Source organism: Chamaea fasciata, unplaced genomic scaffold (assembly GCF_029207755.1).
Source record: "Chamaea fasciata isolate MVZ Bird 193981 ecotype frontalis unplaced genomic scaffold, bChaFas1.0.hap1 SCAF_6, whole genome shotgun sequence".
In the NCBI taxonomy this organism is placed as follows: domain Eukaryota; kingdom Metazoa; phylum Chordata; class Aves; order Passeriformes; family Sylviidae; genus Chamaea; species Chamaea fasciata.
In genome coordinates this window covers 955,618-969,078 of record NW_027094091.1, presented here as the reverse complement: position 1 = coordinate 969,078, position 13,461 = coordinate 955,618, and the positions used below count along the sequence as shown (strand labels likewise).

General features: G+C 57.5%; 1 protein-coding gene across 1 annotated transcript in view; it reads left to right on the top strand.

The window, feature by feature from the left end:
- The window catches only part of SPR (sepiapterin reductase), a 5,438-nt gene extending 1,556 nt beyond the window's left edge, over positions 1-3,882 (top strand). The window contains exons 2-3 of the mRNA XM_066185119.1: positions 433-723; positions 2,041-3,882. Coding sequence (XP_066041216.1) covers positions 433-723; positions 2,041-2,231 — 482 coding nt within the window. The 3' untranslated portion in view covers positions 2,232-3,882. The remainder of the gene's footprint in view (positions 1-432; positions 724-2,040) is intronic.
- Positions 3,883-13,461: the final 9,579 nt, after the last annotated feature.

The following is a 13,461-nucleotide window of genomic DNA, read 5'->3' as shown; positions in this document are numbered from 1 at the left end:
CCATGGCGGGGTTTGGAGCACCCTGGGACACTGGGAATGTCCCTTCCATGGCAGGGTTTGGAGCTCCCTGGGACAGTGGGAATGTCCCTTCCATGGCGGGGTTTGGAGCTCCCTGGGACAGTGGGAATGTCCCTTCCATGGCGGGGTTTGGAGCTCCCTGGGACACTGGGAATGTCCCTTCCATGGCGGGGTTTGGAGCTCCCTGGGACACTGGGAATGTCCCTTCCATGGCGGGGTTTGGAGCTCCCTGGGGCACTGGGAATGTCCCTTCCATGGCGGGGTTTGGAGTACCCTGGGACAGTGGGAATGTCCCTTCCATGGCGGGGTTTGGAGCACCCTGGGACAGTGGGAATGTCCCTTCCATGGCCGGGTGGGCACTGAACATCCTTTAAGATCCCACCCAACCCATCCCATCCCATTTCTGCCCCCCAGGCTCCTTGGGAGACATCTCCAAATCCTTCCTGGACCTCACCGACCTGCAGGACATCAACGCCTACTTCTCCTTCAACATCAGCTCGGCCCTGTGCCTGACCTCCACGGCGCTGAGGGCTTTCGGTGGCCGGCCTGGCTGCAGCAGGACCGTGGTGAACATCTCCTCGCTGTGTGCCCTGGAGCCTTTCCCGAGCTGGGCTCTGTACTGCTCGGGAAAAGCCGCCCGGGAAATGCTGTTCCGCGTGCTGGCGTTGGAGGAACCCGGGCTCCGTGTGCTCAACTACGCTCCCGGTGAGGAGAGAGGCTCCGTGGGGACATCCCAGGACGGCAGGGAACGGGGAACTCGGCAAACTTGAGGCATTTATAGAAATTTGAGGGTTTTTTTGGGGTTGTTTGGGGTTTTTTTGCGAGGGTGGTGGGGTAAAAGGGGAGTCTGCCTCCTGCCACCAGCCTCGGCTGAGGGGAAGCCCCAAGGAGAGAGAGGTAAAAGCAAAAGGGGTGAGAGCAAGGGGGAAGGCCAAAAAGGGCCAAAAAGGGCCAAAAGAAGGGCCGAGGACCCCCTTACAATTCCTTCTATCTTCTTCTCTAATGGATATTCTGCATCAGCCCGCTGGGCGTGAGGTACAAAACCTACAAGCTTTGCACGCAGCCTATCAGAACTGCTGTATCACCTTATCAATCTGCCTTCTAAACTCTAAAAGCTGCTTTCTTATCACTTTTTCCCTGATACCTTGGCGGGGGGGAGCTACTCCTGCGAGCCCCTTTTGTCTGTTCTCGCCCAGCCCATCACCGGCTCATCGCTGTCCTCCTGCCCGCGTCCCAAAGCCGGCTTCCATCATCCCTGCGTCCCTCTCAGGCTTTAGATTGTCAGCCTTTCTTGGCAGGCAGTCGTGTCTGTAGGCTGATCGCTGGCTCGTCTTTCCCAGCGCAGCTCCTCCTGCCTTTGGGGATGGGGGTTGCTGCCGCCCAGCCCTGCTCCTGCCCCCCCAGCCCCGGGCAGGAGGAGGGGGAGCTCAGTTCCATGGGGATTTTCCGTGGGGATCATGGAATTCCAGACTGGACTGGACTTTAAAACCCGTCCCTTCTTGGGCGGGAATGTTCTTTTGGGATCTGGCTTTCTGCATAAAACAAGCTCAGAGCTTGCTGATATCCCATCTCTCCCTGCCCTCCGGGCATTCCCTGTGTCCTGTCCCTCCAGGCCTTGGCCCCAGCCCCTCTCCAGCTCTCCTGGAGCCCCTCTGGGGACTCCGAGCATTCCCAGGATTTTTCCCTTCTCCGGGGGAGCATTCCCATCTCTCCCAGCCCATTTTCCCATGACATTTACATTTTCTATAAGTGTTTACAAAGGACATTTCCCCCCTTCTCCCAAACCTCTTTGGAGGTTTCTGTGGGGATGCTCAGGGGAACAAAGCGAGGGTTTGACCTGGAACAATCTCTCCGGATCCATTCCGGAATGGGAAATCCAGGTCTCCTTGCAGGGAGCGTTTCTCCAAACCTGTGAATTTTTGGGCAACCATGAACTTCAGAGAGGAAAATGAGCCCTGGATTTTTTTTTTTCCTCCTTTAGGTGATTTTTTTTGCTGATTTTCTTTTCCCCCTTTCCCCCAGGCCCTCTGGACACGGACATGCAGCTCCTGGCTCGCACCAGGACTGCAGACCCGGAGCTGAGGCAGAAATTCCAGAGGCTGCAGGAGAAGGGGCAGCTCATCGAGTGCTCCGTGTCAGCCCAGAAGCTGCTCAGGCTCCTGCAGGAGGATTCCTTCCCCTCGGGAGCTCACGTGGATTTCTACGACATCTGACTTCTTCCGCCTTTGCCTTCCCGCTTTTCCCGGTGCCTTGTTCAAATCCTGGGATTTTGGGGGGGTTTAAGACACCTCTGTGTGCCTTATAAACCCCCCCGGTGCCTTTTTTGGGGTTGGGGAGCAGCTCCTGCTGCTGAGGCCTCGCTGGAATCCCGCAGCTCCCGGGGGATTTGGGAGCACAGGTGGCTTTTCCCCGTGGGATGTTCAAACTGTCCCGCCCAGGAGTTTGTGGGAGCGCACGCGAGGTCTCTGCCAGCCCCAAAGGAGCCGGCAGCAGGGTCCGAGCTGTGTCCCCTTTGTCCCACAGGAGCCATTCCCGGGGTGGTGATGTCCCCCTGGAGCTGTGTCCCTGTGTGTGTCCCCTCTGTCCCACAGGAATAGGTCCCCAAGGAACCATTCCTGGGTTGATGATGTCCCCATAAATCCCTGACTGGAGCTGTATCCCAATCTGTGTCCCCTTTGTCCCACAGGGCAGGTCACCATGGAGCCATTCCTGGGGATGGGGTGGTGATGTCCTCCTGGAGCCTCAACTGGGACCCTGTGTGTGTCCCATTTGTCCCCCTGGAGCCATTCCTGGGGTGCTGATGTCCCCCTGGAGCCACTCCCGGAGTGCTGATGTCCCCCTGGAGCCACTCCCGGGGTGCTGCTGTCCCCCTGGAGCTGTGTGTGTCCCCTTTGTCCCCCTGGAGCCACTCCCGGGGTGCTGCTGTCCCCCTGGAGCTGTGTGTGTCCCCTTTGTCCCCCTGGAGCCACTCCCGGGGTGCTGATGTCCCCCTGGAGCTGTGTGTGTCCCCTTTGTCCCCCTGGAGCCACTCCCGGGGTGCTGATGTCCCCCTGGAGCTGTGTGTGTCCCCTCTGTCCCCCTGGAGCCACTCCCGGGGTGCTGATGTCCCCCAGAGTCCCCCTCTGTCCCCATGGTCTCCCAGTCTCCGAATTCTCTGTTAAATTGCAGCGAAGCCTCTCGCGGGGTTTCTTCCCCGCGGAGACCTGTGATCACCGGGAGGGGCAGCTGGCCTCGGAGGAATTGGGAATTTTGGGAGCCCGGCTGGGGCTCGCCGGCTCACAGAAACCCGGTCGGAGCAAGGACACAGCCCTGACTTCCTGCTCCTGGGTCGGGTGTTGGGTCCAAGCCTTGCTTTGGGCCTTCAGCCCCTTCCTTTTCATTATTTGTGAGGTTTTTTTTAGTTGTTTTTCCATCAGATTCCAGCAGGCGCGGACGCGCAGAGACTTTTCTTCCGCAAAGCTGGTGCAGAAAAGTCGTTTTGAAGCCCCTGGAAATGCCCGGTGCCCCTCTGCGCCCCCTCCACCCCAGCCCTGCAGCTCAGAGTTTTGTCCCGCAGCCTCTCCAACCACTAAAAGTTGTAAACCCATGAAAATCGTGAAGCTTGTCTGCTCTGGGGTGAATTCCTGGCGGGGTGGGAGGAGGATCCCGGGGGTTAAGCGCTGCCTTCACCCCGCAGAGCACCAGAATCCCCCTCCTGGAGTCGTGTCCTCCCCTCTCTCCGAGCCCTTTCATTAGTTCTGTGTCCGTTTAATCCTGCAAAGCTCCGAAATCCCTCCTGCCCGGCCAGCCCTGCTGCCTGGTTTCAGCTTTCCTGCCGGCCTGGGGAACTTTTCATTAGCAAAATAAAAATAAAAATAAATCGAACCCTCTGCTGCTTCCAGCCCTGGCAAAGGGAATGTTGTTCTGGGATTTGATTCCTGCTGGGCTTTATGGAGCCAGGGAAGCTTCTCTGGACTGGCTGCTGCTAAAATATCCTCCCTGCATCCACATGGGGTTTTTTTTTTTTCCCCGTCCCTTCTTGGGCAGGAATATTCTTTTGGGATCTGGCTTTCTGCATAAAATACTCCCAGGTGCCAGCATCCCCTGGGTATCACCTTCCCCCAGGGTACCCGCATCACCCTGGGTACCAACATCCCCTGGGTACCAACATCCCCTGGGTACCAGCATCTTGGGGTACCTAAACCCCCTGAGTTTAGGGAAACGTCCCCTGGGAACCAAAATCTCCCGGACACCAAAATCTCTTGGGTACCAACATCTCCTGGGTGCCAAAATCCCCCGGGTGCCAAAATCCCCTGGGCAGCAACATCCCCTTTGTACCAGCACCTTTGGGTACCAAAATCCCTCGTGTACCAAAACCCCCTGGGCACCAACATCCCCTGGGCATCAAAATCCCCTGGACACCAACATCTCCTCGGTACAAATATCACCCTGAGTGTCAAAATCCCCTGGGTGCCAAAATCCCTTGGGTGCCAAAATCCCCCGGGCACCAAAATCTGGGCACCAAAATCCCCCATGTGCCAGCATCCCCTGGGTACCCACATCCCCTGGGTGCCAAAATCCCCTGGGCAGCAACTTCCCCTTTGTACCAGCACCTTTGGGTACCAAAATCCCTCATGTACCAAAACCCCCTGGGCACCAACATCCCCTGGGTGCAAATATCACCCTGGGTGCCAAAATCCCCTGGGCAGCAACTTCCCCTTTGTACCAGCACCTTTGGGTACCAAAATCCCTCATGTACCAAAACCCCCTGGGCACCAACATCCCCTGGGTACAAATATCACCCTGGGTGCCAAAATCCCCTGGGTGCCAGCATACCAGCATCCCCTGGATGCCAGCATCTTTGGGTACCAGCATCCCATGGGCACCAAAATCCCCTGGGTACCAGAATCCCCTGAGAATAAAATCACCTGGGTACCAAAATCCCCTGGGTGCAAATATTACCCCGAGTACCAAAATCTGGGTACCAAAATCCCCTGGGTACCAAAATCTCCTGGGTGCCAAAAGTCCCTGGGTAGCAGCATCCCCCTTGTACCAGCACCTTTGGGTGCCCAAATCCCTCATGCACCAAAATCCCCTGGGTACCAACATCCCCTGGGCATCAAAATCCCCCAGGTACCAAAATCTGGGTACCAGCATCTCTTGGGTACCAACATGCCCTGGGTACCAAAATCTCCTGGGTACCAAAATCTCCTGGGTGCCAAAATCCCCCTTGCACCAGTATCCCCCGGCCCCCAAAATCCCCTGGCCACCAAAACTCCCCATGTACCAACACCTTTGGGTGTCAAAATGCCCCAGGTACCAAAATCCCTCATGTACCCACATCCCCTGGGCACCAAAATCCCCCGTGTTTCAGCATCTTTGGGTACCAGCATCACCTGGGTGCCAAAATCCCCCGGGTGCCAAAATCCCCTGGGTACCAAAATCCCCCGGGTGCCAAAATCCTCTGGGTACCAAAATCCCCTGGGTACCAAAATCCCCCGGGTGCCAAAATCCTCTGGGTACCAGCAGCATCTTTGGGTGTCAAAATCCCCCGGGTGCCAGCATGAGTCCAGTGCCAGGATTCTCTGGGTTTGTTTACATTTATTTAAATTTATTTACATTGTTTACATTTATTTATTTATTGTACATTCCCGGGGTTCCGGCGTTCCCTTCCCGGGGATCCCAGCCGTGCCCCCGCGGGCGCTGGGGGACGCAAAGACAAAATCCCGCCGAAGTTTTTATTTCCCTTTTCCCGAAGGTTCTCAGTGACCGGCTGAGGGCGTCCCGAGACCGGGGAACGGAGCCCGGGAATGGCTCTGGAAAAGCTGCGGGATGTCGGCACCTCCCTCTGCCTCGTCCCGGGATTCTGCTCTCCCTGCTGGGAAACAAAAGTTGGGATTTCAAGCCCCCAAATCCGCCAACTCTGGGCTGTCCCTCCGGGCAGTTCTGATTTCCACGGATTTCCACAAATTCCCACAAACTTCCATAAATTTCCACAAATTCCCGCAAATTCCCCACGAATTCCCACAAATTTCCCACAAAATCGCACAAAATCCCACAAATTCCCACAAACATCCACGAATTTCCACAAACTTCCCACAAACTTCCCACAAATTCCCCACAAACTTTCCACAAACCTTCATAAATTCCCACAAACTCTCACAAATTTCCCACAAATTCCCACAAACTCCCACAATTTCCCACAAATTTCTGCTAATTCCCACAAATTCCCACAAACTTCCACTAATTCCCATGAATTCCCACAAACTTCCCACAAATTTCCCACAAATTTCCACTAATTCCCACAAACTTCCACAAACTTCCACTAATTCCCATGAATTCCCACAAACTTCCCACAAATTCCCACCAACTCCCACAATTTCCCACAAATTCCCACAAACTCCCACAAACTTCCACTAATTCCCATGAATTCCCAAGAATTTCCCACAAATCCCCACAAACTCCCACAACTTTACCCCAAATTTACCCCAAAATCCCACAAATTCCCCAGAAACTCCCCACAGATTGCCCACCCCTAATTCCCACAAACTTCCCCACCAAATTCCCACAACCTCCCGCCGTGCCTCCTGCAGCACAACCCCGTGTGGGACATTTTATCCCGGTTTTTTTCCCCCCCTTTTCCTTCCCCCTGAGCGGGGGTTTCAAGCTGCAGCAGGAGCCGTGCAGGCTGAAAATCCCACCCAAAAAAAAACCTCCCCAGAAAACGCCGTGACGGCCTCGGGAGCAGTTTGGGGGGCACGAGGGGTGGGATCCAGAGGAGACAACAGCGCTGCCGAAGGGTTTGGAGCACAAACCCTGTGAGGAGCGGCTGAGGGAGCTGGGGGTGTTTATCCCAGAGAAAAGGAGACTCAGGGGTGACCTGATCACTCCCCACAACCCCCGGAAAGGTGGCTGTGCCCAGCTGGGGTCGGTCTCTTTCTCCAGAACAAGAGGACACAGCCTCGAGCTGCTCCAAGGGAAATTCAGGTTGGATATCAGGAAGAAGTTTTCCACGGGAAGAGTGATAAAACCCTGGAATGGTCTGCCCGGGGAGGTGGTGGAGTCACCATCCCTGGGTGTGTTCAAGGCAGACTGGATGTGGCCGTGGTTCAGTTGAGGTGTCGGCGCTGGGCTGGACTCGACGATCTCGAAGATCTTTTCCAACCTTGACACTCTGTGGGATTCGGTGAGGGGAGGGATCGGCGCGATGTTTCGGGGTGACACCGACCCCTGGGGACCCTGCTGGGCCCCCTCCCCGCGCTGGGGACACACTGTGCCCTTTGTGCCCGTCTTAGGACGGGCTCAGCCGCGTCATGCCCAAAGCTTGGCCCGGGTTTTCTTTCCTTGAGTGTGAGCAACGGGGCTGAGCCCCTAAATCCGCCCCAAATGAAACCCAGCTCACCCCGTGACCTCCCAAATCCCTGTCACTGCCCCGGGCTGGCCCTGGCTCCGCAAGGAGCATTTTTTCCCCCTCCTCAAGGGTTTCTCGGGGCCGGGGGAAAGGTGACCTCGATGTCCCCGCGGCTCAGAAGTGCTGAGCCGGGCGGTTCCCTCGGGGACACCGAGTGCCCCGAGCTCCGCGCTGCCGAGCACCTAACCCCGGGGGCCAAAGGTAGACACGGAGCTGCCGCCCCCAGCGACGGGGGGAAAGGGCTGGGGGTGCCCACACAGCGACCCCCCGACCTCCGAAGGCTCCCAAATTTGGGATGTCACCAGTCGGGAGGGGGTTTGGGATGTCTTAAAGCTGTGCTGGGATGAGCCTGAGGGTGTTGGAGCGACAAATCCCTTTCTGCTGAGCTGGCGGGGTCATCACAGAGTGTCCTCCTGGGGGACTGAAGCCACTGCACGTCCCCTCGTGTCCCCTCGTGTCCCCTCGTGTCCCTCAGCCCAGTGACCCATTTCCAGCCACGTCCCCTCCTCGCTGTCCCCTGGCTTTGGTGGCCTGAGCAGCAGCTCCAGCGCGGGGGATTCTGCCCCCGAGGTGATTCCCCCCAACCCGCAGAGCTGCCCCAGCCCTGGGGCCGACAGCACAAGGACGTGGAGCTGCCGGAGAGAGTCCAGAGGAGGCCACAGAAATGCTCCCAGGGTTCTGGAGCCAGGCTGGGAGAGCTGGGAATGTTCCCCTGGAGAAGGGAAAAATCCAGGGAATGCTCAGAGCCCCTTGTAGACCCTAAAAAAAAAAAAAAAAAAAAAAAAAAAAAAAAAAAGATATTTTCTTGTCCCCCTTTAAAAAACGTTATTCCAGGTTTTTATTGCTCAGGAGTGTTTTTCTTATGATGGGAGAGAATAAATGTGGATTTTTGGAACACTTGGGAAGGCAAAGGAAAAGCAGCAGGATGTTCCAGGAGGTTTTGGTGATGAATCCTTGGTGTTTGGGGGGGATGAGCTGGGAATGTCCAATCTGGAGAAGGGAAAAATCCCGGGAATGCTCAGAGTCCCCAGAGGGGCTCCAGGAGAGCTGGAGAGGGGCTGGGGCCAAGGCCTGGAGGGACAGGACACAGGGAATGGCTTCCCACTGGGAAAGGGGACATTGGGCTGGGATCTTGGGCAGCAATTCCTGCCTGGGAGGGTGGGCAGGGGCTGGGCTGGAATTCCCAGACTTCCAGGGGCTGCCCCTGGATCCCTGGGAATGCTCAAGGCCAGGTTGGATCCCCCTGGGATGGTGGGAGCTGTCCCTGACCATGGAACAAGATGATCCCCGAGGTTCCCTCATCCCAAAGCCTTTGATGAGTCAGGTCCCCGTTAATGAGTACTGAGGAGCTCACAGATTAACCCAGCCCGGAGCAGGGAGCAGAGCCCTGTGCTGGGGGCTCCTGTCCCAGAGACTTTCCTTCCCTTAATGAGTAATTAGTTCGTTTGCTCGGAGGTTCATGGGGTAGCACCGCAGAAATGATCTGTGATTAATTAAACCGGATCGAGCTGGTGCAGGCAGAGCAGCTGAGCTGGGCTGGAGCTGAGCTGGGCCTAGGGCTAGGTCCAAACTGGGTCTAGGGCTGGATCCCAGCTGAGTCTAGGGCTGGATCCAAGCTGGGACTAAGGTTGGATCCCAACTGGGACTAGGGCTGGATCCAAGCTGGGACTAGGGCTGGATCCAAGATGGGACTATGGTTGGATCCCAGCTGGGACTAGGGCTGGATCCAAGCTGGGACTAGGGCTGGATCCAAGCTGGGACTAGGGCTGGATCTGAGCTGGGACTATGGTTGGATCCCAGCTGGGACTAGGCCTGGATCCAAGCTGGACCTAGGGCTGGATCCTGACTTTGGCATCTCTCCTGGAGCTGGTCTGGACCTACCAAACCCTCCAGGGGTTGGAGTGGGCTCTGCAGACCAACAGCCACCCCCGGCCCAGGGGAAAAGCTGTCAGAAATTGATTTTCCTTTGTGTTTTTCCATACCCCAGCCCAAAGACAGACTCTGCCTGGCTCAGCCAGGCGCCTTCCAAGCCCCTGAATCCCGGAATGGTTTGGGATGGGTTGGACCATAAAGCTCATCCAGAGCCTGTCCCAGGTGGCTCCAGGCCTTTTCCAGCCTGGCCCGGGACAGGGTTGGGGAATCCACAACTTGTGTGCCAGAGCTCACCCCCTCAAAGGAAGAAATTCTTCCTGAGACTGACCCAAATTTCCCAAATTTCAGTTTGTTCCCATCACTCCTTGTCCTGTCCCCGCAGTTCCCAGTGACATCTCCTGCCAGCCTGAGCTGCTCCCGTGCCTCCCCCAGGATCTGGGGACATTTTGTTGCCCCCAAACCACCTCCTCGCTGTCTCCCCCCTTGACCAAAGCCACCATGGCCACATCCATCCTCCTCCTGTGCCACACCGGCACTCCTCATCCTCAAAACCTGCCCTCAAAACCTTCCTGAGCACGGGATAATCCCAGAGAATCCCTGTCATTCCCTGTTGGAGTTCTGAAATTCCCTGACAATTCCCACCCTGCTGTGAGCCCAGCAGGCTCTGGAAGATCCGCAGCTCTGAGTTCGGAGAGAGAGAGTGACCGAGCTCCCATCCCTCAGATCCCTCCTGTGCTGGTGGCTCAGCCCTTTCCCAAACACGAAATAATCCCAAAAAATCCCTCTCATTCCCATCCTGTCAGGGGCAGGCCCTGAAAGATCCTCAGCTCTGAGTTCAGCCAGAAAGGGTGAGAAAACCATCCCCACCCCTCCCGTGCTGGTGGCTCAGCCCTTCCCAAACACCAAATAATCCCAAAAAATCCCTCTCATTCCCATCCTGGTGGGGTCCCGGCAGGCCCTGAAAGATCCTCAGCTCTGAGTTCAGCCAGAAAGGGTGAGAAAACCATCCCCATCCCTCCCGTGCTGGTGGCTCAGCCCTTTCCCAAACCAATCCCTGCCATTCCCTGTTGGAATTCTGGAAATTCCCCGACAATTCCCACCCCTCCGCCACCCCGGCGGGCTCCGGTAGATCCCAGCACTGAGTTCAGGCAGAAAGGGTGAGAAAAACCATGCCCACCCCTCCTGTGCTGATAGCTCAGCCCTTCCCAAACACGAAATAATCCCCCAAATCCGTCTCGTTCCCACCCCGCCGCCATCCCGGCGGGCTCCGGACGATGCCAGCACGGAGCCCAGGCGCAAGGGGCGATCAGCCCTCCGCCTCTCCGTCGCCGTGCGGGCGATCCCAGCCCGTCTGCCGGCCCGGCAGCTCTCCCCGCGGCCCGGGGCCGGCGGCGGGGGCCGTGCCCGCGGGGTTTTGGTGGCGGAGCGGCGGCGCTCGGGGGCCGGGAGCCGCATTCACATTCCTGCCGCGAGCGCACTTGTCAGCCGAGCTGTCAGTGCCGCCGTAATGGGGCCACGGCGGTCACTCGTGTTGGGAGTAAACACAGCCCGATCTGAGAAAACAAGAGCAGAGCCCCGAGCTCCCGGCACGGCTGCAAAGCCCCGCCGCTCCCCGGGGGGAGTTCGGGCTCCTCCAGCGCCCCCCGCCCCAGTGAAACCCACCCCCGGGAGGGATGGAGGGGGCATTGCCGGCATCCCCGGCATGGGACTGCGGAGCTTTGGGGCTGTTGGGGACGTTTGGGGACACGCCCGGCCTGCGCTGCTCGGGGATACGAGGCGCAGCTCGGTGACTTCCAGCCCCAGCTGCGGCCCGGAGCGCTCGGTTCTGGGTTTGTTTGGTTGGGTTTTTTTTAACTTAAAAAAAAAAAAAAAAAAAAAAAAAAAAAAAAAGGGAGTTTTGCGCATCCCGGAGTTGCCCTGAGCATGGGGGAATCTGTTTGGAGCGGCGGTTCAGTCTCTTTGTCACCCTTCAGCATCTCCCCTGCAGCCCCGGGCTCCTCCTGTCACCTCCAGCCGTGTCACCAGCGCCGGAGGGGACACCTGGGCCAGGTGGGACGGAGTCAGCCCGGCACGGGGGTCCCACAGGGACCGAGGTGGGGGTCGTGAGGAAGAGGAGGAGGAGGAGGAGGGAGAACAGCAGCTCTGGGAATCCTCAGCGCCGCTCCTGCGTTTGGGAATATTCCCCCCCCCCCCCCAAACTTCCAAACCCTCGCAACAAAGGGGGAAAAAACAAAACAAAACAAAACAACCCAAAAAAAGCCGCGGATTTGGGACAAAGGAGGGAACGCGGAGAGCGAGGGCAGAGCGGGCACAGCCCCATCCCTCAGCCCCCAAATCCATGGGATGCTGCTTTCCCCACTCCCCGTCCCCGGCGCGGTTTATTCACAGCCACAAACCCTAAAAAGAAGAAGAAGGGGGGAAAAAAAGCTCCAAACGCCACGGAATATTTCCTGCGGGTGGGGAGGGGGAGCGGGGCAGGTTTTTATCCTCCTCCAAACCTCCGACACGAAATGTTGGGGGTCACTCCTCCTTTGAAATCCCCCGCGGCCTTTCTTCCCATTAAAGCCGCTCCCAGCTCAGAAGTTTCTTCCCCACCCTCTCCCCCTCCTTTTTTTTTTTTCGGTGTGTTTTGTTTTTTGTTTTTTGGGTTTTTTTTTTAATTTAATAATAAAGCATCTCAGATCTCGGAGCTGCAACTCATCTCACACCTAAGCGAGATTGCGTTTTTGCACAAGCCTTTCAGCTGTTTTCTCAATCTCTCCTCTGTCTCATTCTCAATTCAGGCAGTTGCTATAGGTATGTTTTAATCCCCAGCATGGTAGATTTTAATTAGTCTTTGTACAGATGGCCAATTAACATTCATTACTTTTGCCTTGAGCGATTAATTATGAGTTTGGATAGAAGGGGAGATGCAGACAGGAAAGATGGGCAGGTGAATAAAAAAAAAAGTGGGGATTTTAATCAGAGTTTGGGAATTTTTTTTTTCTCTTTCTGATTTATATATATTTTGATATATATACACAGGCACGTGGAAAGAGGAGGGAAAAGAGGCGAGTTCCATTCCCAGAGAGCCGTTCCAGACCCGGAACTGGTGATGCTGCGGTTTTTGGGGCAAAACCCCAGCCGGGGATGGAGCAAGCGGCGCTTTGGGAACCCTCATCCCGAAGGATTTGGGTGCCTGACCATCCTCTCTTTGCGGCCGCAGCGCCGGGGACAGCCGGGGACAGCTCCATGTGCACCACGGAGCCCCTCGACTGTCCCCTCCCCGAGCCGCGGTGACACGTCGCTAATTCTTCCTAATTGATTTTTCACGCCGCCGGGAGGGAGGGAGACGGTGACATCCAACAAGAGAGCCCCGATGTCGCGGCTTTCTGCGGCATGAAAGGGGCCGGCGTCTCCCCCCGGAGCCCGGATGCCTCTGCCGGGGCTGGGTCTCCATGGTGAGCCTCTGCCGGAGCCGTGCCAGCCGCTCCCGCAGGAATTTCGGCACTCGAGGGAAACGAGAAAACCCCTCCGGGGCCCAGCCGTGCCCCCCACCCCCCCCCCGTGCCACATTCCCGCTGCGGGAGCGGGGTCGCGGCTGGTCCCCGCGGCTCCGGTGGGAAATGGGGACGGGAGGAGGATGTTTGGGGTGGGATCCGTCCCGCTGGACTGGAGGGAGGTTTGCCCTGGAGCTGGGCTCGCTCCGGGGGTTTGGGCCCGGCTCGCTCGGGGTTGGAGATTCCCGCAGGAGTTTTCCCGGGATCGGGATGGCGGGAGGAGCAGGGAGGGGTTGGGAGCCCGCCCGGCACGGCGGGGATGTGGCTGCTGTGTGCCCGGCACGGGGAGGTGTCACCTGCCTGGGCATGGCTGTGTCACCTGAGTGCCGGAGGGGTCCCGCGGTGGATGGGTCACCTGTGTCCTGGCACAATCCCTGCGCGGATGTGTCACCAGGGAGGTCCCTGGGTCACCTGTGTCCTGGCACAATCGCTGGGCGGATGTGTCACCAGAGAGGTCCCTGGGTCACCTGTGTCCTGGCACAATCGCTGGGCGGATGTGTCACCTGTAACCCAGCAACATTCCTGGATGGCTGTGTCACCTGGAGCCCAGAGTGTTCCCTGAGTGTCACCTGGATCCCAGAGTGTTCCTACGGTGTCTGTGTCACCTGGATCCCTGTGACACTCCTGAGTGGATGTGTCCCC